The sequence below is a fragment of the Fusarium fujikuroi genome, chromosome FFUJ_chr11 (assembly GCF_900079805.1).
Source record: "Fusarium fujikuroi IMI 58289 draft genome, chromosome FFUJ_chr11".
In the NCBI taxonomy this organism is placed as follows: domain Eukaryota; kingdom Fungi; phylum Ascomycota; class Sordariomycetes; order Hypocreales; family Nectriaceae; genus Fusarium; species Fusarium fujikuroi.
Genome location: NC_036632.1, coordinates 1,774,038 through 1,798,634, shown reverse-complemented (window position 1 = coordinate 1,798,634; position 24,597 = coordinate 1,774,038). Strand labels below are relative to the sequence as shown.

The window sequence follows — 24,597 nt, the reverse complement described above, 5'->3', positions numbered from 1 at the left end:
GGCTTAATCACCTACACCATCTTCGTCTGAACGATGACCGAGCTGAGCTTTTCTCGGGTCAAAGATGCAGCGCAAGAAGCTTATTGTACTCGGCTGCGTTTAGGCCGAGGAAGAACATCCATGGTTTAAATATTGTTTGATGATCATGAGACTGAGATTAAGTTACGCATGGTCAAGAAATAGGCGGAGAGAAGCCCGAAATTAGAGTAAATCTGGGGAAAGGCCTGGCTTAGGCCATATTCCCCAGGATCAGGGTTGCTCTAGCATACTTTGCCTGATCGTGTAAGTGGCCAAGTTGCGTAGTAACGGGATTGAGGTACTCCAGGTGATTTGACTCCGACGATCAACGAAGTAAGTCAGAGACTGTGAAACCTCAAGAATAAAAGGAAGCTTATTGCCACGTAGAATAAAGGACTATCAAATCATCCTCAAAGGCTTCTTCCAATCTCCCATTGCCAACTGTATATAACATGGCTTCACGTCTTAGCACTGCGTGGCTCATCGCACAAGCTGCCACTGTTTCGGGCTTATCTTTCAACGTCCCATCATCTCCGCCGGCCAACTCGAGCGCCCAGCTTACCGATGCCCCAGTCGGCGTTTCGTGAGTAGTCATACTATGGCCGACGTAAGATTTACTTGCTAACCATCCGCAGCTTCGAGTTCTTTGCTTTCCCAGGCTATTGGAATGATGTACCCAGCACTTCCACCTGCCTGCAGAACCTGAAGGATCTTTCGGGAACTTGGCCGTCTATCAGAATCGGAGGAACGACACAGTATGATTGATATTGTCGCTTTTTGTGTTGCTGCTTACATGGTGAACAGGGACCGAGCTACCTACGATGCTTCCTCTAGCCAGCAGGTCACTTACACAGTGGCCAATGCTGGAGATGCGCCAAGCACGCTTACTTTCGGGCCGTCTTTTATGTCCTTGGCAGGCACCTACGATGGAAAAGTGACCATAGGCTTCAATCGTCGACTTAACAACCTCGCGAACACCGTCTCTGCCGCATCCAAGGCGGTTGATCAGATTGGCAGCCTCCATGCGATTGAGCTCGGCAACGAACCTAACTGTAAGTCCTATCCATCAACAAATTACTCACGGCTAACGGTGGGTCAGTTTTCAGCAGCAGTGATCCTATCGCCCAAGGTTCCTCCTGGACAGCATCAGCGGACTACGCCAGCGAGATAAAGTGGCAAGATGCCGTGTGCGGCAATCTCTCCGCGACCAACCTCATCTCCGCCGGTGTGTTCTTCGGAACCAGCCCGATGAGCATCGCAGGTTTGACCGCAGCCGAGGGCCAGGCCAACAGCTACGTTAGACAGTACTGCTCGCACAACTACCCACAGTCCAAGAGCACTGCCAATCTAGCAAAGTTGATGAGCCACAGCGCTATTGCATCCCAGATCAAGCCTTTCGCGAATGAAGTCGCGGCTGCGGTTGCTAAGGGCAAGCCTCATGTCTTTGGAGAGACCAATTCTGGTAAGTCATTATCTAGATCAAGTCGTTCGACATGACTGACAATGGCTATTAGCTACTCAGGGCGGTGGCGGCATCAGCCCTACCTACGGCGCTGGACTCTGGCTCCTCGACTATGTCATGCAAGCCCTGATCATGGGTACAGAGGTACAAAACCCCGTTCATCTCTTCTAGCTCTGTATCTAACGTATTGAAGACTCTGTACTTCCACCATGGCACCATCGGAAACTGTAAGTAGATCACATTCCATTATCCCGGCAGCATCTAACACGATCAACAGGCCAGTACTGCTGGTGGGGAAAGTACTCCATGGGCTCTCCTTATTTCGGAGCCTACTTTGCCACCATGGCTCTCGCTGGCGCTGACAAGATCGCCCCCTTGGATGATCAGACGACCGGTTACGCTGCATATGCCATTTACAAAGATGACAAGCCTATTAGGGTTCTTCTGTATAACTCTGACTACTACACCACTGGCACTCGTCCTTCTCAGGCTTTCACACTGTCGGGACTCTCTGGTTCCACTGTTTCAGCTAAGAGGCTCACTGCCGCTGCTTCTACGTCCAGAGTCGATGCAGGCCAGAGCCCGACCGTTGCTGGGCAGACATTCCAGAATGGATCGTGCAAGATTCAAGGTCAGAGCACGGTTGAGTCGGCCACTGTCTCGGGGGGAAAGGCGACGTTTACTCTTCAGGCTTCCGAAGCTCTACTGGTGACGCTGTAGCAGGCAACATAGTGGCTGATTCAATAGTCGGAGGTCGGTCGTTGAATGTGCGGACTGGAATGCGCCCATTCTGAGAACTAAGTTTTTGCATGGGTTGAGTTTGCAAGGCTGGTAGTTGTGCTGCGCGATATGGTTAGTTTAGTCTTTAGTCGTAGGCTGTAGCAGAAAGAACATGGCTTCGGTGTAATAATCCACACTCACTTGACCCGATGCCCGTAGCCGGCCTGCTAAATTGGAGCATGCTGTTTCCCCTCCTCACTGGTAGCTAGCGTCGTGAATATGGAAATGATCAACTGGCGCCAGACTAACAAATGCTAGCAAATGTGCTTGGATCAGTGACCCCCGCACCGGCACATGCTCGCCTTGACATGACCCGAAGCGATACGAGCTTTCAGATGAAAGCCGTAATGTGCTAGCGAGCTCTTGAATATTAACTTCAAATAGCCTGTTATCTTTCGTAGCAAGATCACTCACTTAAAGCATCTACCGTATTAGGAAGTGACAGAATGGCGCCATTACAGGAACAACAAGTAAGCACCATCCTGAGATAGCTCATCCCGTGCACCATTAAACTAAATCTCTCTACAGATCATTAACAAGCTCCAATCCAATTGGATCTGGATTCCCGACTGGGTCGACTCCTCCAAACAAAACACTGCCGCACGTATCGTCACATTCAGCCGCAAGTTTACTCTCGCCTCGCGACCGGCTCGAGCGCTCCTCCATTTCTCGGCCGACACGCGGTACAAGCTCGTTATCAACGGCACTCGAGTAGCTGTTGGGCCAGCGAGAGGTAGTCCGTTGATATGGTATTATGACTCGCTCGATATTGCTCCGCACCTCAAACAAGGCGATAATGAGATTCACTTTGTAGTGATTCGCTACTTTGCAGCTTCGCGTGGTGGAATGCCTTTCGAGAGGACTTCATTCCCGGGATTGACTATTATTGGTGATGTTGAGTTGGATGGGGAGTTTATAAGTCTTGACTGTCGGGAAGGCTGGTTGGCTCAAGAGGATAACTCGATCCTGTTCCCAATGGGAAGACCGGACGATGTCTTCCTTCATGTAGGTTTTAGACTTCGTCTTCGAAATGTACACTAACCCTCTTCAGATTAACGAACACATCGTACCTACCCCTCCTAAAGACAAAATCACACCTGTGCCATACAACATCAAGACACTCAACGGAGAGCTTCCGCCATGGCGTCTTCGATCTCGCGTGATCCCCAAACCGGAGCAAACACCTGCTAGTGTCAAGATCATTAGAAAGAATGTCGGAAGCTTGGACTCTGATGACTGGGTTGCATGTCTCTCAGGCCAGCGTCCTCTCACTCTGGCAGCTGGGTCCTCACACATGCTCGAGGTCCAAGCGGATGTGCATTCAACGGCATTTCTGCGCTGGACGTTCAAGGCGGCTCAAAAGAGCCAGATCCGAATGAAGATCACTTACAGCGAGGGCTATGAGAATGAACCGCGCTCTTATCCATTCTTCAGGTCTAAGTCTGACAGGCTGGATGCGACTAATGGTCATATCATCGGTCCTTACGATGACATAACCCTTGACCTGCCAGCGTCGCAGACTATAGTTTACGAACCATTTTGGTTTAGAACATTCCGTGTTATGCGGTGGGAGATCACAGCTGGATCCGAAGCTGTTGAACTGTCCTCTTTCGAAGCTACGCAGGTCAATTATCCTCTTGCTATCAAAGCCAGCTGGGACGAGCCAGGAGACAAGGACGCTAAACAGATATGGGATGTGTCCATCAGAACTATGAGAAATTGCATGTTTGACGGGTACTCAGACTGCCCCTTCTACGAACAACTCCAGTCAGTATTGCCTTCACGACCCATTATTCTGACTGACAAATCTCTAGGTACTCCGGTGATTCTCGCTCCGTCGGCTTATTTCACTATCTTCTCTCTGGAGATGACAGACTGATGAGACAGACAATCACCAACTTTGCTGCATCCGTGACACCCGAGGGCTTAACACAGTCTCGCTTCCCCTCACACGTACCGCAGATCATCGCTGGTTTCTCGCTATACTGGGTCCTCCAGATCTGCGATCATCACCTCTACTTCGGCGACACGGCATATACACGGTCATTCCTCCCACGAATCGATGGTGTCTTTGAGTTCTTCGAGTCTCATATCGATGAACTGGGTCTTGTTAGTGGGTTTCCTGAAGATGTTTGGCAATATGTCGACTGGGTCACTTCTTGGGGCGCAACCGATACGCACCCAGACAAAGGGGTTCCAACATCAGGGCGAGAGTCGAATAGGCATACATACTTCAGTATGCTTTATGCCTATGTCTTGAAGCAGGCTGCTCGTCTGGTCCGAGATGTCGGTCGACCTGGCTACGCGGAAGAGTACGAATCTCGCGCGGCATCTGTAATCAAGGCGGTCCGCACTCATTGCTTCGATGGGAAGTTCTTCACGGATTCTACGGCTGACATCGCGGGTGAGGGGGCTTACTCCCAGCATTGCCAAGTATTTGCCGTCCTCAGTGGCGTCGCAACCCCCGAAGAACGACCACGTCTTCTAAAGGAGTCATTCTCTGATCCAGCCTTCTCCAAATGTTCCTATGTCATGATTTTCTATGCTCTGCGGGCGTTCGCTCTCGGAGGAGACGAAGTCTACGAGTCAGCATGGGGAAGTGTTTGGGGCCCTTGGCGAAAGATGTTGGCCAATAACCTCACAACCTGGGAAGAGGATGACGTGCGGCAGCGGTCAGACTGTCATGCATGGGGTAGTGTTCCTATCTACGAGTATTGCACCGAGCTGGCTGGTCTGCATGTCATAGCACCAGGGTCAAGCAAAGTCTTATTTTCGCCAAGACTGAATTTGAGTCGAGCGTTGAAGGCGACAGTAGCGCTTGGTTCGAGCAACACTGCTACAGTGTCGTGGAGTGTTGAGGATGATGGCCGAAAGAAGGTCGAGTTACGGCTCGAGTCGCCAGTTTGTGTTGTTAGTAAGTTGCCAGGCGGGGAGGAAAGGAACTGCGGTGTGATTGATCACCTTACATTGAGTTTCTAGGCTAAAGAAGTGCTTGCAGGAAAGCACAATGGAAGGGTTTTTTTCCACAGCATATGGTTTGGTCAGATATGCAAACTTCCACAAATAAAACATGGCTTTTCTATCTTCTCACTGTATTTAGTACTAATATCTACATAACGCTAGGATTCAACGCTCAATCATCATATACAAGCTGCAACGGCCCCTGACGATCTGGCCTCGTAACATGATCAACCCATCGACTATCAGCAGTGTAATACGCCTGCTTCGAGTCTCGCCACTTCTGAGGCCGCGTGTCCTGCACCATCACCACACGATCGACCTTCTCGATCTTCACAGGCTTGGAAAAGTTCTTCTTCGGCTTTAGTCTAGATCCAACGTGGAAGTCTGTCCAGCCTATAGTGAGGCGTCCAAGCTTGTAGTGCTCCTCCCACACGAATTTCTCACGGTTGCTAGCGTTCTCCAGGAATCCCTCTATAAGCCTTTTGGCAAGTATCGTGTGGGTGTTTTCTCGATCTTCGTAAAAGCTCTTGTAGCTGGTGCAAAGCAGAGCTGTTAGGTTCTTGGCGAGTGATAGAGCGCGGGCCATTGCATCCTACTCTGCGTCAGCTCCAACCTTTGGAATAGGAAGGGAGGTATAGCAACTTACAAGATCATCTTCTTGGGGCGCAAGCTCAAAAGTCCGCAGCGAAGGCAGGTTCGTGGTCAGGATATTCACATTCTCAGCTGAGGCAAATGGGATTTCCCATGGCTCACTGCCCATATGCCGATAATGAAAGCGCAGTGTTTCCAGGGCTGTATGCTTCACAATGGACTGCATCAATCGCCTTGAAAGTCCCGGATTTGACTGAACATTGGTGTTGTACATGTTGTAATCATGTATTTCCAAGCTGGTCAGAGAGTCAAATGACGAGATGAACCGATACTTTCCCTCCAGGTGGACCTCTGTCTCGGCGTAGTTTGAAGTAGGCCCAGGTCCTTTCATGTCCAAACACAGCTTTCGAAGGTGGATATCTCGCTTGTCAGCTTTCCTGAACAGATCCTCGAGATGCTTATAGAACGTGAGTTGTCCCTCTTCGAGACTCATGAGGTTAAGCTCCCTCAGCTTGAGGAAGTCAAAAGCTCTTTTGATGTTCGGCATCACATTCTCACAAAATTCACCACTGAAACTTATGCCATGTAGAGTCAGTGATTTGAGCGCTGTAAAATCATACTCTTGTTCCGAAGCATCAGGCTTGCGAGCTTTAATTTTGACTTCCCAATCGCCAAGAAAGTCGGAGTAATACTTGGATGTTCGAACTTCCAGAGCCTGGAGGGTTGATAGGGAGTTGAGTAGCATGCTCTGTAAAGGTCTTTCCTTGGCCACACAAAGTGATCCCCAACCCCTGTCCTCGATGCAGATGTGCTCGAGATTACTGAGTTTGGCGAGTGGAATTATAGCTTCAGGCTTTATGCTATGTTCGTAGGGTTCGAGTCGTATAGATTTGAGATTCTTCAATTTAGAAAGACCCTCCGCCATCGATCTTCAGTACTGTCAGTATAACACAGCCCACTATGCGGCGATTTACTTACTCAGTTAGGTCCTTAGCATCAAAGACTTCCAAGTTATGAAGGTTTTTCAAAACCTCTTCAAAGTATCTCAACAAAAAGGGCTTATGCCTCTTGCCCGGGTCAATCTTTCCAATGATCATCTGCCGGACATTGCTGGCACAAGAAGGCACTGCAGTTGGATCTAGGAGAGTTGAGAACTTCTCTTGTTGACCTTTGTACTGGCCTTCTCTCTTGAGCTGTTTCTTTTGAGCTATGCTTAGATGAGGCTCAATTCGGCGGATGACGTGGGGAATGTGTGCCCAGAAGTATGTTGAGACGGAGATGCGTTTATGGATGATGGCCATTACGACAGCATAATATCGCTTGGAGGTGCAGGCCATCTTGACCATGCTTCCTGAGTCATTGACCTGAGCTTGTCAGTGCTTGAGATTTCACGCTTGAAATTAGTGTGGACTGACACTTTCGAGGATCTGTTGGAGAATCTCGGCTGGCAGAACTGACAAGACATCGTCAGGAACTGAGACTGTCTCATCCTGAGTCTCATTCTCAGCGGCGGTATTGACCTTCGGCTTTGTCTTTCTACCGGTTGATGTTGTCGCTTTTGCCTTCTTTGTCGGTGCTTTCTTCCCCTTAGCTGTCGACTCATCGTTCTCGTCTTCAGCCGGGGCTTTTCGCTTCCTCTTTGGCGGGGCAGGAGGCGTAGGCGCAGATTGAGCTGGTTTAGGAGCGACGCCTAAGTCAATGTTGCGAATCCTGGCGCTCCTTCTCGTGGACATTTTGACTGAAAGAGAACGGCGATAGAATGATACTCTTAGAAGAATTGAAGATACTTAAGACGAGGATTCGCGTGATTATGAAGGGCGCGATGGATTTAGGGGAGATTGGATGACTAGAAGCTTTGATGATGATTGATTGGTCCGCTCACTGGTCTAAGCCACTGTAGCCTAGAGTTAGTCTTCAGGTGAGGCGCTTGGCTCGATTCAGGAACCGCCGGGTTGATAATGCTCTGATAGAGCTACTAACTTCTCGACTTTCTTTATAGAATAATTCTCGTCATGATTATAGGTTCTTTTTTAATTGACACTCTCAGACTTTTATAGCCGATGCTTCTATTACATCAGCTCTTCATGGCTCATATTCTACGCCGTTAGGGTTGCAGTTCCGAAATCTCTTCTCAATGTCAAAATAACGCTAGTAGGAGCTCTCTATTGGTCACCAGATCAGCCCACAATTCCGTCCGCGGAATGTGTACACAAATCCCTGCCCTCTACTTCGCATACTCAAACAACACCCCATTACATCAGGTAACAAACAGAGTCAATGCCCTCATAGTCAAATCATCTTTTATGGCTAGTTCGATAGATGCAAAGAGGCAGTGTTGGCAGAAGATGTTCAGCTGGAACAAGACAACTTACTGCAAGAACTTTACTGACAAGAATTTCCAAGTTGGTAAAGACTACCACTTCACACAGATTTGCGGACTAGAGAACAAGTCACGATTGCGATGACAGCCGAATTTATAAATGAAAGCCACCAAAATACAATAGAATATGAGGCAAAAGTTTCCATTGTACCAAGCCATTGCCGTCTAGTGTCAAAACAGCCATGTTGTTACAAGTTCGACAACTGCAGGGTAACTGGATGCGGATCTGGGCTCGCCATCGGAATCTTATCCCCGCTTGGACCTCGCGTCTGAGACAAATCCCCCGCCAAGCCAGTAGCACGCATCTAGGCGACGCCTTAAATGGTCCCTTGCACAAACAAATACCACTCCAGAGTCTCCAGATAGCAATTCCTATCGCACCCTGAGACTCTGCATGAGACACCACCACCAGCAGCCTGTGATATCTGATTCTGAATAGCTAAGAAAGCGCCACCAATTGCGGCACAAATGAATTGGAATTTCGCCCCTTTTTCGCTGCCCATCCCTTGATCACAAGGCATGCGTGTTGTTCCCTTCAGGATGCTCATAAAACATAAGGCTGCAGCCACCGTGCTCCTCTTTTCTAATGTTCAATTGAGTTTCAACCTTTGCTATGGGTCCCAAGTTGGAAATTCCGGGGGCTGAAAAGCTCCCAACGCTTCCTGCGATACCGACGCTGTCAACACTTCTGGCACTTCCAATTGTCGTCAAGGTTTTAAATCACCCCAGCCTGCAGAACCTCCCAGATGTCTCCAATGTTCGAAAAATTCCCAGAGCTCATATCGCAGCCATCGCGTTTATCATTTCCGCTCTATCACTTATTATTCTGAGTCCCTGGAGCTGGGAAATGGATGGCTCGAGCTGGTCGCATCACCGTCACAAATATCGCGATGAAGACCGTAAATTCGCCCTCGTCGTGCCCGCTACGTCTCCGAGCCCCGACCTCTGCAAAACGGTCGTCACCGCCCTTGCGCTCGGCTACCCCAGTCCCGTCATCATCAACTGGGGAATTGATCATCGACTCATATCTCATTGGAACGGTGGTCACAATTTGCCCAAAATCCCGGGCATTGTCGACTATCTCGATGCAGTTCTGCACCCTAATGCGCATCCGTCTGAGAGATTGAGTGAAGATGATATCATACTCATGGTTGACGGCCACGACGTCTGGTTCCAATTGCCTGCACAGATCATGCTCGAGCGATATCACAGGATCAATAAGGAGGCCAATGAGCGGTTGCGTAAGCAGTGGAACAAGAAAGGGAAAATGCCTATGCAGCAGACCATCCTCGTGGCCACTGGCAAGAAGTGCTATTCCGGCCTGGCGGACAAGGGCATCAATATCCAATGCGAGAAATGGCCCGAGAGTCCAGAGCGAAAGGACCTCTACGGTCCTGATACAGAGAAAGATGGCGAGCATTGGCAGACGAACAGGCCGCGATGGATCAACGGTGGTGTCTATATCGGCCCCGCTGGCGATATGCGGCGCTTGTTTCGTCGATCTTTGTTTACCATGCAGGCTGGTATCGGAGAGGGGATCAAGATGCACAGTGAACAAGCTCTCACAGGTGAAGTCGTCGTGGAGCAAGAGATCTTTCGGAAATTCCAGAGAGAAAAGGGAAGGCCCAGGCGTGGCATGAGAGATATGCTGGACAAAAAGCTTGAGTATGGTATTGGTCTTGACTACGGTCAACAGATATCGATGCAGACTCAGTGGACTCAAGATGATGAAGGTCGCGATCACGGTGCTTTCGTCACGCTGGGTGATCAGAAACTCATCGATGAACACTCCGCTGCCTTGGGTATCTCACCAACGCGACTAAAAGGTCTACCTGAGGATATAAAGAATGCAGAGAACCCCCTAGAGCTCATCCAGCCAGACGCAGACTGGAACAACATGTCCCTCTACGCCGACTTCTTCCTCGAGACCGTTCCAGTTATTCTTCACCACAACGGCATGCACGGGCTAAAAAGACGTCGCTCAACATGGTGGGACAAACCATGGTACTACCATCACCTTCGAGAGCTTCTCAAGATGCAGATTCAGAAGAAGGGTGAGCCTGAAGATCCTCTTGCGACAGTCAAGACAGAGAACGGGAGGGTTCGGTATTGGGGTGTTTCGGCGGAGTATGAGAGTAGATATCCGAGACAGATGGTTGATAACGCGTTTGGGAGGTTGGATAAGATGAAGCTTGGGGAGATTTGTAGACATACGAAGAAGGCGCCCCAGGGGCCGAACCAGGAGTGGTGGGAAGAGGTTTTCCGTGATACTGAGGGGCCTTGGGGGCATTGATTCGTTGCCTATAAGAGGCTGTCTTTGGGCCAAGGACTAAAAGTTCCTCAAATTGGGACATACAGCGCCGTATAAATGAGTGGGGGTAGCTGTGATTGGTGCTGGATTGGAGTTCATTGTGATGGCTTGAAATTGGTTTTGTTTGGTCCAGTTATAGTTTTGTTGTCTGAAGGTTAGTATTCGAACAATTTTATATCTCTCATCGCGTCAGAATGATTGCTTAGTAGTACAGGTGAAGTATTGGATCCGAGTTTGCTGGCTCAGCTAAGATATGACTCTTCAGTCCCTCATACGAACTCTTGAACCGAGTTTAGAACATCTCAATGTCCATAACTACCGCAGTCAATTCACCATAATCCTTCATGGTCTTCTTCACAATGGCAATCCACCATTCCCGCGGCCGCCCTCCATACAAGGCCTTTCTGTACTCCCACCACTCAGGCCAGAATCCCGCCATCTCCCAGTCAATAATACCAGTAACAGCTCCGGTTTCGGGTGCAAGAAGGATATTTTCCCATGAGATATCTACGTGTGCAAACACGATGCTGGAGTCATCAGGAAGTTGGTTGCGGTATTTCGCAACCCATTCTGGTCGGGGGCAATTCTTGATGGGGGTGACGAGAAAGTCATTGAACTCGGCGACCGAAGCAAATGGACCACATGTAGCCATGTTATCGATGCGATGATCATATGCTGGACCCCCCGAGCAAGAACCAATCCACCCCTGTTCAGATGGGCGGATGCGATGTAGCTGAGAGAGGTGATGCTTCAGTTCGGAGATTGTTCGTGCTTTTGATGCTTCTGTCATGACTGGCCATGCTTCATCGAGCTGCATCCCGGGGATTCGTTCCATTAAAATCCATCCGCCGTCTTTATCGTTGTTGCCCAAGTGAACTTCGAGAATAGCGGGTACAGGGACTGATGTGTGATCTCGTACATATTCCATTGCCTCGACCTCTCTGCGAAGCCGATAGGTGTCGCCTTCTTTACGAAAGGGTGTCAATGGGCTTTTCGCAGCATCTTTCTCATTGTTGGGCACGGTAGAAAATGGTGTCACCATTTTGTGAATGATATGCTGGTGATGATGATAACGATAGTTGAGAAATGCGAGGGCACGAGTATTTTGCCCGTATGTGTTTATTGGTGTTCTTTACCTTTATGGCCTGGGGGCTGAAGCCTCTTTTTTATTTTAACCTCCTAACCTTATCACAGTTGAGAAACCCACGACCAACAGGTTTAGAGCCGGTTAGGTCAATTGTGCATCCGAAATGTGAAGATGCATGTAAGCAAAAGTGTCCTTTGTATATAGTAATCAGACTATGGTTTTGATACCTTCTAGTGAGTTCATTCCCGCGGGATTCTAAATACAGGATACTCCATGCCCGCTTCCACCGGAATGATGTTGAACTTGACATAGCTGTCAATATTCTCCGGCTCGAGAGCGATAAATGCCAACGCCGCATTTTGTTGCCTCGTACTAACGTAGTAACTCCCTACCGGCAGCACGACTTCTCGAGTGGTTGAGTTGGTAGTGACCGTGTTGAGATACGTGCCTTCATACAGCTCAGGTTCAACAACGGAAGTCTCAATCGTCAAGGTTTGCAAGGTTCGTCTAAACTCATAGTTCATCCTCTCAACTTTCAGCCCTAAGATTTCGAGTCTCTCGGCGACGTCAGACCAGGTTCGCGGAATGATATAAGCTTCGGGTCTGGACCTGGTAAGATTCGCAATTGATGGGGTAGTCCGCTGGAAGTCGATCGGTACCTGTACGACGCTACCGTTGCGAGTATCAACCATGGTAAATGTCCTGTTCTCCGGAACGTAGGAATCTGTGATGACAATATCTTCATCGCTGTTGATAAAATCCTCACGAGCATCTTCTACAATCGACTTGACCTTCTCGGCGTTATCTCTCGCTAACTCAAGAATGGTCTGGATCTTGATAAGAGCAGTCGCAACACGACGCTGGAAGTGTTGATTGGCAATACGAATGCCCCGCATCTCAAGTAAAAATGAAATCGTCTGTGTCAATCCAACGGCATTGCGACCAGTGCGTGCCTCAGTCACAGCTTCCGTGAAGCGAATGCGTGAGCCCTCAGTGCGATTGGAAGGCCCAGTAACATACGGCTCCCACCGGAGGCCGTGAGACTCAAGTTCCTCTCCTACAGCTGGGATGAAGAAATCGAGCAACTGCTCGCGGATCTTGGGATCAATGTTGGGGTTGATGCCGCCGGATAAAAGAGAGTCAGCTCCGTGTTGGTAGTGGCCGCCGTAGATTGTAGGCGCAGTGAATTCGTCTGCCATGAAAGTTAGTTATGGTAATTAGTGGAATTTGATGGGCACTTACGCATATCGAGCCCTATATGAGGGTTCCATTCACTGACGATTCGTTTAATCTGTCTTGATTGACCACGCATGAGCTTGAGATGCTCCCGGTTAGGATCGAGATTTGACGCCAACTGTCTCTGGAAGTATGCAACGCCATCAACATTATACCTAGGAAGGATCTTGATGTCCATCTTCTCCAAGATCGACTTGGCCCATGAAGGCTCGGCATCCATCTTTCCCAAGAAGGCAAGGACGGACTCATCAGCAGCGGGCTCATTCCCGTGGATTGCAGCTTGGAGATACACGCGGAGTTTGTCACTGCTCGAGTTGGTGCTTGGCAGAGAGAGGAAGACGTATGGAATCGCACGGCCTTCTTCGGATTCGAAAGTCGCTAGTTCATAAGTCATCCAGTCATGCTTCCGAGCTAGATTTCGGATAAAGTAATCTTCACGATATCAGCAAGTCTTCGGGGGTATTGGCATTGGTGGTCTGACCGAGTTCAATATCGTCAGTAGGTCCCTCCGTGCCGTTTGAGAACCGACCAGGAACCTTGTCGGGATTCAGAAATGCCGGTGATCGGAGAGTAATGTTGACATCGGGAAAGTTGGCGGAGACGAGGTCAGAGTCCTTGGTCGTGGGTGTCCAGTTCTCGCCATATTGGAGACCTCTCTGTATACCACCTGACTGTCCTGTGACAACAGACACGAGGGCCGCGAAGGTGATAAGTCGTCGAGCCATTTTGGAAGACTCTGGACAAATTCGGAAGATGTCCAAAACACCAGCAGTGATACTGTCTAAAATTGGAGGAAGACATGCCTTTAAATACGACGCATTGTGTTCCCGTGCATCGGCTTCGGTCATTAATCGGAACTTATTCTGAATCCGTTCATCGCTTAAAGTCGATCGTCGCATTGCATCTGAATATCGTGACATCAAGTAGGATTTCATTATCAATTACCTCCGCATTCTAACCAAGTTGATACGATGGACTGACTGACGAACTGAGGGGTATGCTTGGCAGCGATGATACTCTGGAGACAGTGGATGATGAGCAACGAGAATTACCGAATGAGGCAGGTCGGTAGATAAGCTTAAGTAAAACTCCGCAGTAACCCGATTTATGCACAACGTTTATCATGCTTCGCTCGACACTTGGATCTGCATCTCTTTCGATTCCATCCCATCGTATTGCGCTAACCCGTGCAGAATGCACAGGGCTTGCCAGTCTACTGCGCGATATCAAGCCCGCCTACCCCAAGATCCAACTACTCAATCACCTTCTACTGAAGGCCCATACACTGTCTCGTGCCAGAGCCATTGTACAGGGCAGCCCCTCGTGATGCTTGCCACAAATCAGTTCGCTCGATGCGAGGCCGATATACTTGACCACGAAGTGCGAAGCCCATGCTCCACGTCAACGTTTTAAATATGTTGAAGAAATCATTAAGAGAGAAGCCTCAGCCGCAGATCAAATGTGTCTGCCGAAGCACATGTAATTTGCAATAAGAAGTTGGAAGATGGCGAAGATGAAGCGGAAGCGCTTTAAATCAGCTGCTAATAAAGTCATTTATTACAAGATCAACACAAAGGGAACTCTTATCGGGCTAGAGTATGTCGATAAGATCAGGAGGCTATGTTGACAAGCTGGCTAAATTGAATCAATTATACGAACAAAAAACAAGCTTTAAATCGAGGAATATCATCCCTGTATGCTAGAACAGCTTTAATTCTCCCACCTGTGCCCACAAAGGCCCCGCACTGCCCGTTCGGGCTGCATTGGTGGTTGATCAATTTGGTTCCACAGGCTCGAAGCCATTGCTAAAGCCTTGGCCAACGTCATAAGTGTGACTCGACAGGGTCAACTCGTTGGGGGCCATTTTACAACGTAGGCATATTATAAGTACAAGGCTTGATGCCATCAAGCCAGAAGGAGGGTTTAATAAAGACGCCCTTTCCGAGCCACCATCATGAAGGCATTCGCAGCAGCACTCCTTTTGGCCTTTCCATCCATCGCTGCCTCGCTGACCAAGCGTGACTGCGACTCCTTCGATCTGACCGCTCCAGGACCCAAGGGATGGTCCAGGATGGGTCAACCAATCCGGGTATCAGAAATCGTAAACTGCACCGCGGAAAGAGCCAAAAAGAATGGCGATGGCAAAGGGAACTGCAACATTCAGCGCTATATAATGGGCATCATTGCCAACGCGACTATCAACAGCACTGACGGCGCAACCTTCCAAGCCCCATCCCCAGCAAACCTCAACACTTCCATGACAAACAAAAAGGCCATTATCAAAGCTCTGAAACACGATATAGGGCCATTGGGAAACGTCACCTTGGATAGGCTCGTCGTGATACCTTTTATTGCTCCATTCAACACAACTCCAAACGGGACTTATGGGTATTGGACATTTACGCCTGCAATACAGTGCTGGCGTGGACATCCCAGGGATTGTGATGGTGATTTGGAGGAAGAATTGGACGGTTATTCGGCCGTGGTATGCGGCTTCAGGCTTAAGAGCAATTCGACGGATGACCCTGTCACCACGTATGAAGGCAACGTTAGTTTCGTGGAGATGGACGAGGAAGATGGTCTGATCAAGTCTGAGATCAGGCCATGGCCAAGTCTCAGCAAGGCTCAAGAATGGGCTAAGGAATGGGATGAAGCTGATGTTGACTCCGGGGCCGTGAGATATCATGGGATATCGACGGCTGCCATATGGTCATCTCTTGCTTGTCTGTTTGTATTTATCTAACCTGGGACCTTATATGTCTGCATTTCGTTAAACTATGGTATCGGCGCAGCACATATATGACGGCTGACAAGAACAATATGACCGTGCACTTGACTCCTTCTCAAACCTCGTCGCGGAACTGTGGTGAGGTGACGAAAACAAATAATACTACCAACCCCGTCGCTCGCAACCTGACGCATCGGGGTATTGTTATTATTCTTTATCTTGATTTGCTGATCAGTGTGGTGTCATAGGCATTTGGACAGTCGCGCCGCCTTGGCCAACGTCATTGAAGTGACAAAGGCTGAAGAAATTGGGGGCCATTTGCAAGATCAAGGCAGCAACACACAGCCAAGAGGGGGAAATACAACACGGACCGCAAATTGGTGGATTGCCAGCGAATTTTGGTGTAAGCCAAACCCATCAAGGGCCGTGTATTTTTCCCACCCGAGGACAGCATATAAGAGTTTGTTCAACTCCTGTGCGGGCTCCAGATCAAGGATCAGTTTATGTTTGTAATTCTCAATTACAGTAATCAAGTTTGTAATCTTCTTCCTTGTACTCTTCCCAGCGGCATCGTTGTCGCTATCAATGCGCGGCTGCCAGACTTTCAAGCTAGAATACCCAAATAACTCCACGGGCTACTTTGAGAAAGGCAACTCCATTCGCGTCACTGAGCTAGTCAATTGCACAGCAGAGAGGGCAGAGGAAAATGGTAACGACAGGGGTAATTGCAGAATCCAGAGCCCCAAGATAGGAATAGTCGCCAATTCAACCATCATTCGGGCCGATGGCGAATTCCTCAACACTTCTTAGGGGAACAAGAAGAGTATTCTCGAAGCAGTGAGAGATATAGCGGACTCTAAAATGATGGAGTACGTCAACTTACAGCGACTTGCAGTCATACCATGCGCAAACTCATCCTGGGTCATACCCAAAGGCAAGCGCGGATACTGGACTTGGACGCTTGGCATGAACTGTTAGCCCGGGACTCTGGATGACTGTGATAATGACGATGATCTGGATGATACCGAGGTGGTGGTCTGCGGGTTCAGGATTGATAGAAAAGGGAGCAACGAGAGCGACGCCGAATATCGTGGGAGGATTGGGTTTGTGGAGGATAATGACCCAAATTCCAGGATCAAACCTGGTGTTAGGCCTTGGCTAGACTATGAAGAGGCCGTTGGTATGGCTGAGGAGTGGGAAAGGAATGATGTGTAGGAAGAGGAGTCATTGGCTACAAGATTTTATGCTGTTGTCCCGACTCTCGTTTGGTCTTTGCTCGTCTCTCTGTTTGCATGAGTTTAATAAGCCATACCTAGTGCTTAGATCTCGCTTTCATAAGATGGCACAATTGGCTCTCTAGGTGGAGATTTGCTGAAATATGAATAGCCTGTTGTATGTACTAGGTACGAACTAGCTCTCACACTATCAAGGAATGGCTCCTACATAATCATCCAGTCATTATTAGCATTTTCGATTTGGTGATAACTGTTATGACTGGCCGCGTGTTACTCGGAGGTCAAGTGGAGACATGTCAAAAGATGTGCCGGCCGAGAATCCGTGCCGGTATGATTGCCGGTATGGTGTGCCGGGAAAGCTAAAAGTTGTTAGTGGTAGCGAAATCACCCATCAAACCTGTTCTTTAGTCAGCTCAGAATCATGTCCCGCATAGTGCCGGACAAGGGACCGGCTTCTCCGTCCCAGCTGGTTTGATAGGAGTATAAATCCGCCTCATTGACAACGCCCAGGGTCTATGTAGTCGGCGACCTCTTATAATCAAGGCATACGTACTCTGACTTCCCAGAGTGCAATGTCATAACCACGTCTTGAAGTGACACAAGAGTCTATCTTTACAAGATCCATCCAAAAGGCTAGTGAAAATGTCATCAGACCTCACCACCATTTCAACATCAGAGGGATGCCCAGGTAAGTAACACCAAAACTCAAAAAGCCATAGAGAAAGAAACTAATTCTTTGTGGCAGCTATCGGACCTTATGTAAATCCCTTCTAAGCCATTGGCAGTATTTGGTAACTAACTGATACCGCAAGTCGCAAGCTGTAGTCGCGGGCTCTTATGTTTTCCTCTCAGGCCAGATTCCAATCGACTCGACCGGTAAGCCTCTCCAAGGCAGCATCGCAGATAAGACGCACGCTTGCTGCAAGAGCGTCCAGGCAGTTCTGTCAGCGGCCGGTAGTGGCATCAGCCGTGTGGCAAAGGTCACAGTCTTCTTGGATGACATGAAGAACTTTGCGGAGTTCAATGCTGTTTATGAGACGTATTTCACCCATAAGCCGGCCAGGAGCTGTGTGGCGGTAAAAACACTGCCTAAAAATCTAGAGGTGGAGATTGAATGCGTGGCTTTACTCCACACTCAGGGATCTCGGCTCTAAGGATGATTCCTAAATCGGAATTCCAGAAGAAGAGATAGGCAGATAGTTTTGGTATGTAAATGGCATATGCACAGGCTCTAGTATCATCCATCTATGCCATGGACATTTGGCTATCAATTAAGAATTCTTATAGTTGGTTGTTGAGAGGTGCCTTTAAAATTCAGTCGTGCAGATTAGCAACAAAGTAAACCAACTCAGTTCTCTCTGCTGGTTCAAGCTCTCAGCCATAAGTCTCAACTGCAAGTAACACATCTAGATAACAAATTACAGATGTCAATGCCTATGCACAAAGAACAACGGAGATCTGAATTCCTTTCCGTGAAAAGCCATAGATTCAAATACACTACAATCATCAGGGTTATACCGGGATAATGTTGTCGTAGACACCTGTTTTGGTCGCAAAATAAATGTATATAAGAATGATAACCAAAGGGCAATCGAAGAAGACCAAAGTCATGTCAAAGCTTACTTCTCACAGCCTCCTCCTCTGTAGCAGACGTGATCAGGTCTCGGATCTTCAAAGCCACACCGTAGCTATAAGTATACCCAAGAGTGTTAAAACCATAAGCGTGTATCAATTCGCCCTCCCGCTCCAGTCGATATCCTCCTTCTCTACTCGGTCGAAACCCAACTAAGTCTTTCATAACATGCTTGCTCAGATCCACATCCTGGTACAGATCCTTAGCGACGAGCTTCATTCGTCGTAAAATATCTGACCGCACTGCTGGGTCAACATTCTGATCCATGTTGCCTGCCTGACTGACTCCCCCGACAATCACGCCGCCGCTGTACATCCGCGGGATCTGGTAGGTGTAATGAGAGCCCTGAAACATGACCATTTCGTGAGAATCACTTTCGACAAGCATCGTCTGGCCACGAACAGCGACCACTTTTTGGTCATTCACAAGGTGGAAAGCCCCAAGGCCTGACGCGTTGACGATTATCTTGGTCCCAAGAATTGACCTGGCTTCCTCAATGGACTTGACCTCAGCGCGGATGAAACGAACTCCTTTCCGGTCTAGTACCGTCTTTATCCAGGGCAAGAATACTGCTGGGTTGACAGTCATAGACCGATATTTGAAACCAATTTTGGCGGTTGCTGGAAGATCCTTCGATGGCAGACGGCGATACTTAGGGGCCATCTTCTTATACCAGATGGTAGAATCGTCGTCTCGGTCATCATAGTACTCAGTCACATCTACCGCCTGATAATTGACTTAGCAGTGAGTCCTTATGGGAAAATGGTGTCCAGAGCCACTTACCTGTACTCCACTTGTCGGGTCACGATGGGCGAGTGCCCAGTAAAATTTGAAGGTCTCGGTCTGCAAATCATGCCCCTTGTAGTCCGGGTGGGGGAGAATGCCAGCACCAGCCCTTTACACAACACTTGTCAGATTTGAGGAAATATTCATCGGGGCTGAGTGATCCCTACCATGGGCTTGCCCACTGCTGAGATGAATCATCTCCAGGTAAATCACGGGCGACGATGGTCACAGAGTATCCGGCATCGACCAGAGCGAGAGCAGACGTGAGCCCGATGATTCCAGAACCAATTATGCCGACTTCCATTGTGAATGCTTTGAGCTACTTTTTCACAAAGTGTTTGCGGTTCTTGTAGAGTATTCCACCGACAGGGACATTGGTAGCAATACTTTTAGAAGACGTCCATTGATAACGCGATTGCATGCGACACAAGCCGGCGCCGGTCCTGATAACCAGAGAGTGGCGAGCCATGTTGGTACAGCCAAGCGCTGCTTACCGGCACGTTGATTGTTAAGGAGTGGAAATACCACTAGGGAATTGGTAGCTCTTCTGAGAGCACTGGAATGTGCCGGCGATGAAAGCGGGGCCTTAGCCCGGAGCTTGGACTGTGGAGACAGCCCGGCACCTCGACCGGCATAACCGGATAATACAGCGGCATTCTCAACGCAAGTCGCATCTGGAGAAATATTAATCATCCAGATAGATATTACCAAATCCCCTGCTTGTAATTGCATGACATCTGGCTTAGAAACTTAGCCAAGACAAGCCGAGGCACTGCATAATGACTTCGCCTAAAGACAGAGTACTACTGATTGGCAGCGGTGGCATTGGTACGATTGCTGCTCTAAATCTCGAAAGAGGAGGTTTGGCGGAAGTCACGTCCGTCTTGCGGTCCAACTTCGAAGTCGTACGCAGCAAGGGATTTACGATCAGGTCTTGCCAGCATGGCGATATTCACAATTGGCGGCCTACTGAAAGTATGTTCAACCTGAACCTCAGACAAGATGAAAAGTCTCCGCTGACTTGCGAAATAGGCCTGGATGCTATTCCAAGCAGATATGATGCACAGGGCCGACCATTCGACTATATTGTTTGTTGCACCAAGAATATTCCCGATATCATCCCTACGTTATGCGATATCGTCGCACCTGCGGTCACTCCAGGCCATACAGCCATTGTCTTGATACAAAATGGCCTAAACATCGAAAGACCGTTTATCCATCAATTTCCGAATAATGTTATTGTATCCGGTATCAGCAGAATCGACGCCCACGAAGTCGCACATGGTGTCATCGAGCACAAGCAGAACGACGTGCTACATATCGGAGCTTTTAATAACCCGACCTTGCATTCAAAGGTACAAGAAGCGGCGGCGAAGCGCTTTGTAGAGATCTACAGCAAGGGAGGCAAGACGACATGTCTATATCAACCAGACGTCGATCTCGACCGCTGGAGCAAATTGGTATACAATGCTTCCTTCAACCCGATCTGCGCGCTGAGTCGCTTGAATACTGGCGAGCTACAGAGAACAGGCAGAGTCGTGGATACTCTTGTAATACCTGCGATGAAGGAAGTTTTGGCTGTAGCGAAAAGGGCAGGATACGAGCTTCCAGAGAATATCATCAATGATACAGTCAATAGTAACCCGATAGATGAGAGCATTACTCCGAGCATGCAAATAGATCTGGAAAAGGTAAAGTCTTCGCCCAGTGCAGATAATAGTTGATTTCTAACAAGCTGGGCTTCAGGGTAATTTTATCGAACACGAGAATATCATCGGGGAGGTAGTCCGAGAAGGTCGCGAAAGAGGAGTGGCCACACCAGTGTTGTCAATTTTGTACGAACTATGCTGTGCGGTGCAGTGGAAGCTCAAGGAAAAGAGAAATAGTAAATAGATTAAAGCGTTATTCTATATGCTTTGATTGTTTTTTTCGATCTTGTCTATGTCGCCAAAGCATGTTGTTCAAAATCTGTTACATCAAAACACCTGACATTTGATACTTGCATCACACGCTTGACCTCACAATTCGCTCCTCATTGTATGAGGCAACCTTTTTTGCTTCCCCCGCAGTTGATATCCGGGTGGGTTCGAAGACAGGCAAGTAGCCATTTCCACACTCGCATAGCGGAACGAAAACGAGGTTAAACGAGGTTGCGAGGCCAAGCCTCCGGGAACCTTTGCACTATATCCGGCGATGTCCACAATAGCCTAAGCTACGCCCAATTGAAAGCGATTGTGTGCCGAGGGATTGCAGGGGTATCACTGGTAGTACGCGGACACTGGGCGGACAATTGCTTTTTATTCCAGTCGCTTCCTTTCTCATTTTCTCGTTCTCGTTTTCCATCCGGAGCTTTTTAACTTTGGCACCCCAAGACTCCAGACCATTGGCATTAGCCATGGCGAGTAGCACGCCAACGTCGTGGCCTACATCCGGAACCTCGGAGCATCGAGGTTCCAAGACCAAACGAGGCCACAGGAAATCACGGCTGGGTTGTCAGACCTGCAAGCACAGACGAATCAAAGTCAGTCTCACTTCAATCCCTCCTTCAGCATGCAATCAGTGGCCGTTGACTAACCCTAATCTCTTCTTTTCGTCGTTCTAGTGTGGAGAAGAGAAACCTATTTGCGCTCACTGTGAGAGACGAGGTGAAGAGTGCCACTACACTCTACCATTGCATACCAGGCACTATACTTCGCCAGCGCCGTCACCGCAAGCATCAGGAGCAGCACCAAATCTCGGCTCATTGGACTTGGAGCTTATGCATAATTTCTGCACGTCGACTTACGCTACTCTCAGTAATGACTCGGTGATAAGGGATCTCTGGCGCATTCGGATCGTCAGGCTTTGCCTTAACTGTGACTACGCCATGCTGGCGGTCTTATCCGTGTCAGCACTTCATCTCAGCCACTTTTCGGTGGAGAGGAGAGAATTTCTCCGTGAAAGAGCGATAACGTACCATAACCAGGCACTTAGCATCGCAGCTGGGTTTATCGACGCGTACAATGAAAAGAATGCCCAGCATCTGTTTGCTTTTTCGATTCTAACAATCTATTATTGTCAGTTCCCTGACTTCTCTTACTGAGCTCACTAATATCTACTCTAGCCTTCGCCCAAACTCCAGAGCACGACGATGGACCGTATCCTCCTTGGGTAGTCCTAATAAAAGGCTGCACGAGCTTTATGGAATTGGCTCAGAGCACCCTCTTAGGTGGGCCTTTCTCAGCTCTTTTGCACAAGGCACGAAAACGTCTGGACCTGCGACTGCAGACCTTTAAAACAGACTACATGCAGCAGTTGCGGCAGTTTGTAGATGAGCGAGTTACAGATCTAGAGCGGCGGGCCATTTACCACGATGCGATCCAAGCATTGAACCAGACATACGGTGTTTTCCATGAAGTTGAGGGCGAAAATGATTTAGTGGATATCTTTTCTTGGCTCGTATTGGCAAAGGATTTCCTCAAATTTGTGGCAGATGAAGAAGAGGAAGCTCTTGTGGTGCTGTCTTACTTTTGCGTCTTGTTGCACAAATTGCCTGGTCAATGGTGGTTGAATGGTTGGGTTAACCATATCATGACCAGGATATACTCGTCTGTGGGCGAGATGTATCTAACTTATCTAGTATGGCCGATGGAGGAGATCGGGTGGTTACCCAAGCATTAAAACCTGGTGTTGTTTACAGATACCTAGCTAATGCACAAACAAGCCGTGATCCGTGGATAAATAACTGCAAGGTTCTTGCGTACGGTCCGTGCTCTCGTTCCTCGTTCCCGTTACTCTCTCTCGGTTTCGAAACGAGTTGTGGATATCAGTGTCCCGTGTCCATAAGCGGCAGCTGATGGGCTACGCTGAGAACGAAACAATATTGCACGTTATCCACTTTTTAGGTTCGCATAGAATGCGAGATGCGAAAATAAAAAAGGGATACGGTCATCGTGTAGAGGTGGCAGCTGCGCCGGTATGTTCTCCCTAAAATGACCAACCACTTTCTACTTTCGTATTCTCTCCATCGAATGACGATTCTGTGTTTTCGATAAAACCTATGCCTCCCTTTGCTCAAACACAAACGCAAATCATCCTCGAGAGCACTTCAGTCAACGTCGCTAGCGAAGATGGAGCTTTTCCCACGGATTGACAAACTTGCCGATGGCAAGTTGGACTTTAAGCTGTACCGGTACACGCCTTCGTTTCCTGCTGCCATCGTTGCCACCGTCATCTTCGCGATACTTTCCTGCCTTCATCTATGGCGCCTCTACAAAGCCCGAGCCTGGTATTTTATTCCGTTCACAATCGGCGGTGCTTGTACATCTCCTCCTACTCACACTGATGAATACCGCTAACGTGTGCCTGCAGTCGAAACCATCGGTTACGCGGCGCGAATTGTATCCCATAATAACAAGGATTCTGTGCCTGCCTACAGCGTCCAAGCAATTCTTATCCTCGTCGCGCCGGCTCTCTTCGCCGCGTCGATCTACATGATCCTCGGCCGAATCATCATCTCCCTTCGAGCTCAACATCTCTCATTGATTCCCGTTCGATGGCTGACAAAGGTCTTTGTCTGTGGTGACATCGTGTCCTTTTCGCTCCAAGCAGCCGGAGGCGGTATCCAGGCATCCGGTACCATCGAGGCGTATGATAGGGGTGAAAAGATCATCCTCGCCGGTTTGTTCGTTCAGATTGTGGTGTTCGGTTTCTTCGTTGTTACCGCTGGGCTGTTCAACAGGAAGTGCCTCAAGAACCCAACAATGGCCGCCAGAGAGAATGCATTCCCACGGAGACTCGACCTTAATGTCTTGTATACTGTCAGCATTATCATCCTGGTTCGAAGCATCTTTCGTGTCGTCGAATATCTCCAGGGCAACGGCGGATACTTAATTTCCCACGAGGTCTTTCTCTATATTTTTGATGCTGTGTTGATGGCTATCGTCATGGTTATCTTCCTCATTTGGTATGTGGACCACCTTCAATACAAAGATGGCGACCAATACGACCTTGAGCCTTGCGTCTTCGATGAGACAACTTCTTCTTGATCAGTGGGCAGGAAGCATGCTTATTGGTTTGTGTAAAAGTGGGAGCTGTTGGTTTTGTGAGGAGGATTAGCTATTAGTATTGAGATGGTGTCGACTGATGTTTAAAATTTGCGATATTTGGGCCACATAATATTAATACTGTTTCACATTCTTTATTATCGGCTACTTCCAAGCAAAGGAACCTGCAGATGCTGCTTATCGGTACTAGTTTCAAAAAGTCTCTATGGGATGACTGCGGCCTATAAGGTTTACCTTTAGGCTACAAACACAGGTAACAAATGAGAACACGGTATTTTCCCCCTCAATATGAGCTTTTACCCATAAGCTTTCACGATGACCATTACATCTTGCTGCAAGCCCTA

At 48.6% G+C, this 24,597-nt stretch overlaps 12 protein-coding genes; 8 read left to right on the top strand and 4 right to left on the bottom strand.

The window, feature by feature from the left end:
• Positions 1-470: 470 nt before the first annotated feature.
• On the top strand, positions 471-2,200 carry FFUJ_11915 (uncharacterized protein; the record flags this gene model as incomplete). XM_023570868.1 has 7 exons in its annotated part: positions 471-601; positions 654-773; positions 823-1,070; positions 1,118-1,480; positions 1,533-1,624; positions 1,674-1,707; positions 1,758-2,200. The coding sequence occupies 7 exons, from the start codon at positions 471-473 to the stop codon at positions 2,198-2,200; spliced, it is 1,431 nt and encodes a 476-aa protein (XP_023437916.1).
• A 506-nt stretch (positions 2,201-2,706) lies between these two features.
• Positions 2,707-5,239, top strand: FFUJ_11914 (related to rhamnosidase B; the record flags this gene model as incomplete). XM_023570867.1 has 4 exons in its annotated part: positions 2,707-2,730; positions 2,789-3,265; positions 3,312-4,027; positions 4,075-5,239. 4 exons carry the CDS (start codon positions 2,707-2,709, stop codon positions 5,237-5,239), a joined length of 2,382 nt encoding a protein of 793 aa, XP_023437915.1.
• Positions 5,240-5,393: 154 nt separating this feature from the next.
• Positions 5,394-7,545, bottom strand: FFUJ_11913 (uncharacterized protein; the record flags this gene model as incomplete). XM_023570866.1 has 4 exons in its annotated part: positions 5,394-5,813; positions 5,868-6,741; positions 6,791-7,176; positions 7,228-7,545. The coding sequence occupies 4 exons, from the start codon at positions 7,543-7,545 to the stop codon at positions 5,394-5,396; spliced, it is 1,998 nt and encodes a 665-aa protein (XP_023437914.1).
• Positions 7,546-8,805: 1,260 nt separating this feature from the next.
• On the top strand, positions 8,806-10,485 carry FFUJ_11912 (uncharacterized protein; the record flags this gene model as incomplete). Its single annotated transcript, XM_023570865.1, has 1 exon — positions 8,806-10,485. One exon carries the CDS (start codon positions 8,806-8,808, stop codon positions 10,483-10,485), a length of 1,680 nt encoding a protein of 559 aa, XP_023437913.1.
• Positions 10,486-10,795: 310 nt separating this feature from the next.
• Positions 10,796-11,545, bottom strand: FFUJ_11911 (uncharacterized protein; the record flags this gene model as incomplete). Its single annotated transcript, XM_023570864.1, has 1 exon — positions 10,796-11,545. The coding sequence occupies one exon, from the start codon at positions 11,543-11,545 to the stop codon at positions 10,796-10,798; it is 750 nt and encodes a 249-aa protein (XP_023437912.1).
• Positions 11,546-11,829: 284 nt separating this feature from the next.
• FFUJ_11910 (related to Carboxypeptidase 2) lies at positions 11,830-13,551 on the bottom strand (the record flags this gene model as incomplete). XM_023570861.1 has 3 exons in its annotated part: positions 11,830-12,782; positions 12,833-13,258; positions 13,308-13,551. The coding sequence occupies 3 exons, from the start codon at positions 13,549-13,551 to the stop codon at positions 11,830-11,832; spliced, it is 1,623 nt and encodes a 540-aa protein (XP_023437911.1).
• A 1,229-nt stretch (positions 13,552-14,780) lies between these two features.
• On the top strand, positions 14,781-16,769 carry FFUJ_11909 (uncharacterized protein; the record flags this gene model as incomplete). XM_023570860.1 has 3 exons in its annotated part: positions 14,781-15,500; positions 16,365-16,475; positions 16,533-16,769. The coding sequence occupies 3 exons, from the start codon at positions 14,781-14,783 to the stop codon at positions 16,767-16,769; spliced, it is 1,068 nt and encodes a 355-aa protein (XP_023437910.1).
• A 662-nt stretch (positions 16,770-17,431) lies between these two features.
• FFUJ_11908 (probable BRT1 protein, down-regulated by mating factor B) lies at positions 17,432-17,943 on the top strand (the record flags this gene model as incomplete). XM_023570859.1 has 3 exons in its annotated part: positions 17,432-17,477; positions 17,535-17,548; positions 17,602-17,943. The coding sequence occupies 3 exons, from the start codon at positions 17,432-17,434 to the stop codon at positions 17,941-17,943; spliced, it is 402 nt and encodes a 133-aa protein (XP_023438117.1).
• A 458-nt stretch (positions 17,944-18,401) lies between these two features.
• On the bottom strand, positions 18,402-19,512 carry FFUJ_11907 (related to D-amino acid oxidase; the record flags this gene model as incomplete). XM_023570858.1 has 3 exons in its annotated part: positions 18,402-19,148; positions 19,206-19,317; positions 19,376-19,512. 3 exons carry the CDS (start codon positions 19,510-19,512, stop codon positions 18,402-18,404), a joined length of 996 nt encoding a protein of 331 aa, XP_023437909.1.
• A 475-nt stretch (positions 19,513-19,987) lies between these two features.
• FFUJ_11906 (probable 2-dehydropantoate 2-reductase family protein) lies at positions 19,988-21,101 on the top strand (the record flags this gene model as incomplete). XM_023570857.1 has 3 exons in its annotated part: positions 19,988-20,183; positions 20,241-20,899; positions 20,955-21,101. The coding sequence occupies 3 exons, from the start codon at positions 19,988-19,990 to the stop codon at positions 21,099-21,101; spliced, it is 1,002 nt and encodes a 333-aa protein (XP_023437908.1).
• Positions 21,102-21,603: 502 nt separating this feature from the next.
• On the top strand, positions 21,604-22,868 carry FFUJ_14930 (probable C6 transcription factor; the record flags this gene model as incomplete). XM_023570856.1 has 3 exons in its annotated part: positions 21,604-21,729; positions 21,811-22,264; positions 22,312-22,868. The coding sequence occupies 3 exons, from the start codon at positions 21,604-21,606 to the stop codon at positions 22,866-22,868; spliced, it is 1,137 nt and encodes a 378-aa protein (XP_023438145.1).
• A 449-nt stretch (positions 22,869-23,317) lies between these two features.
• On the top strand, positions 23,318-24,235 carry FFUJ_11905 (related to Rtm1p; the record flags this gene model as incomplete). XM_023570855.1 has 2 exons in its annotated part: positions 23,318-23,507; positions 23,559-24,235. The coding sequence occupies 2 exons, from the start codon at positions 23,318-23,320 to the stop codon at positions 24,233-24,235; spliced, it is 867 nt and encodes a 288-aa protein (XP_023437907.1).
• Positions 24,236-24,597: the final 362 nt, after the last annotated feature.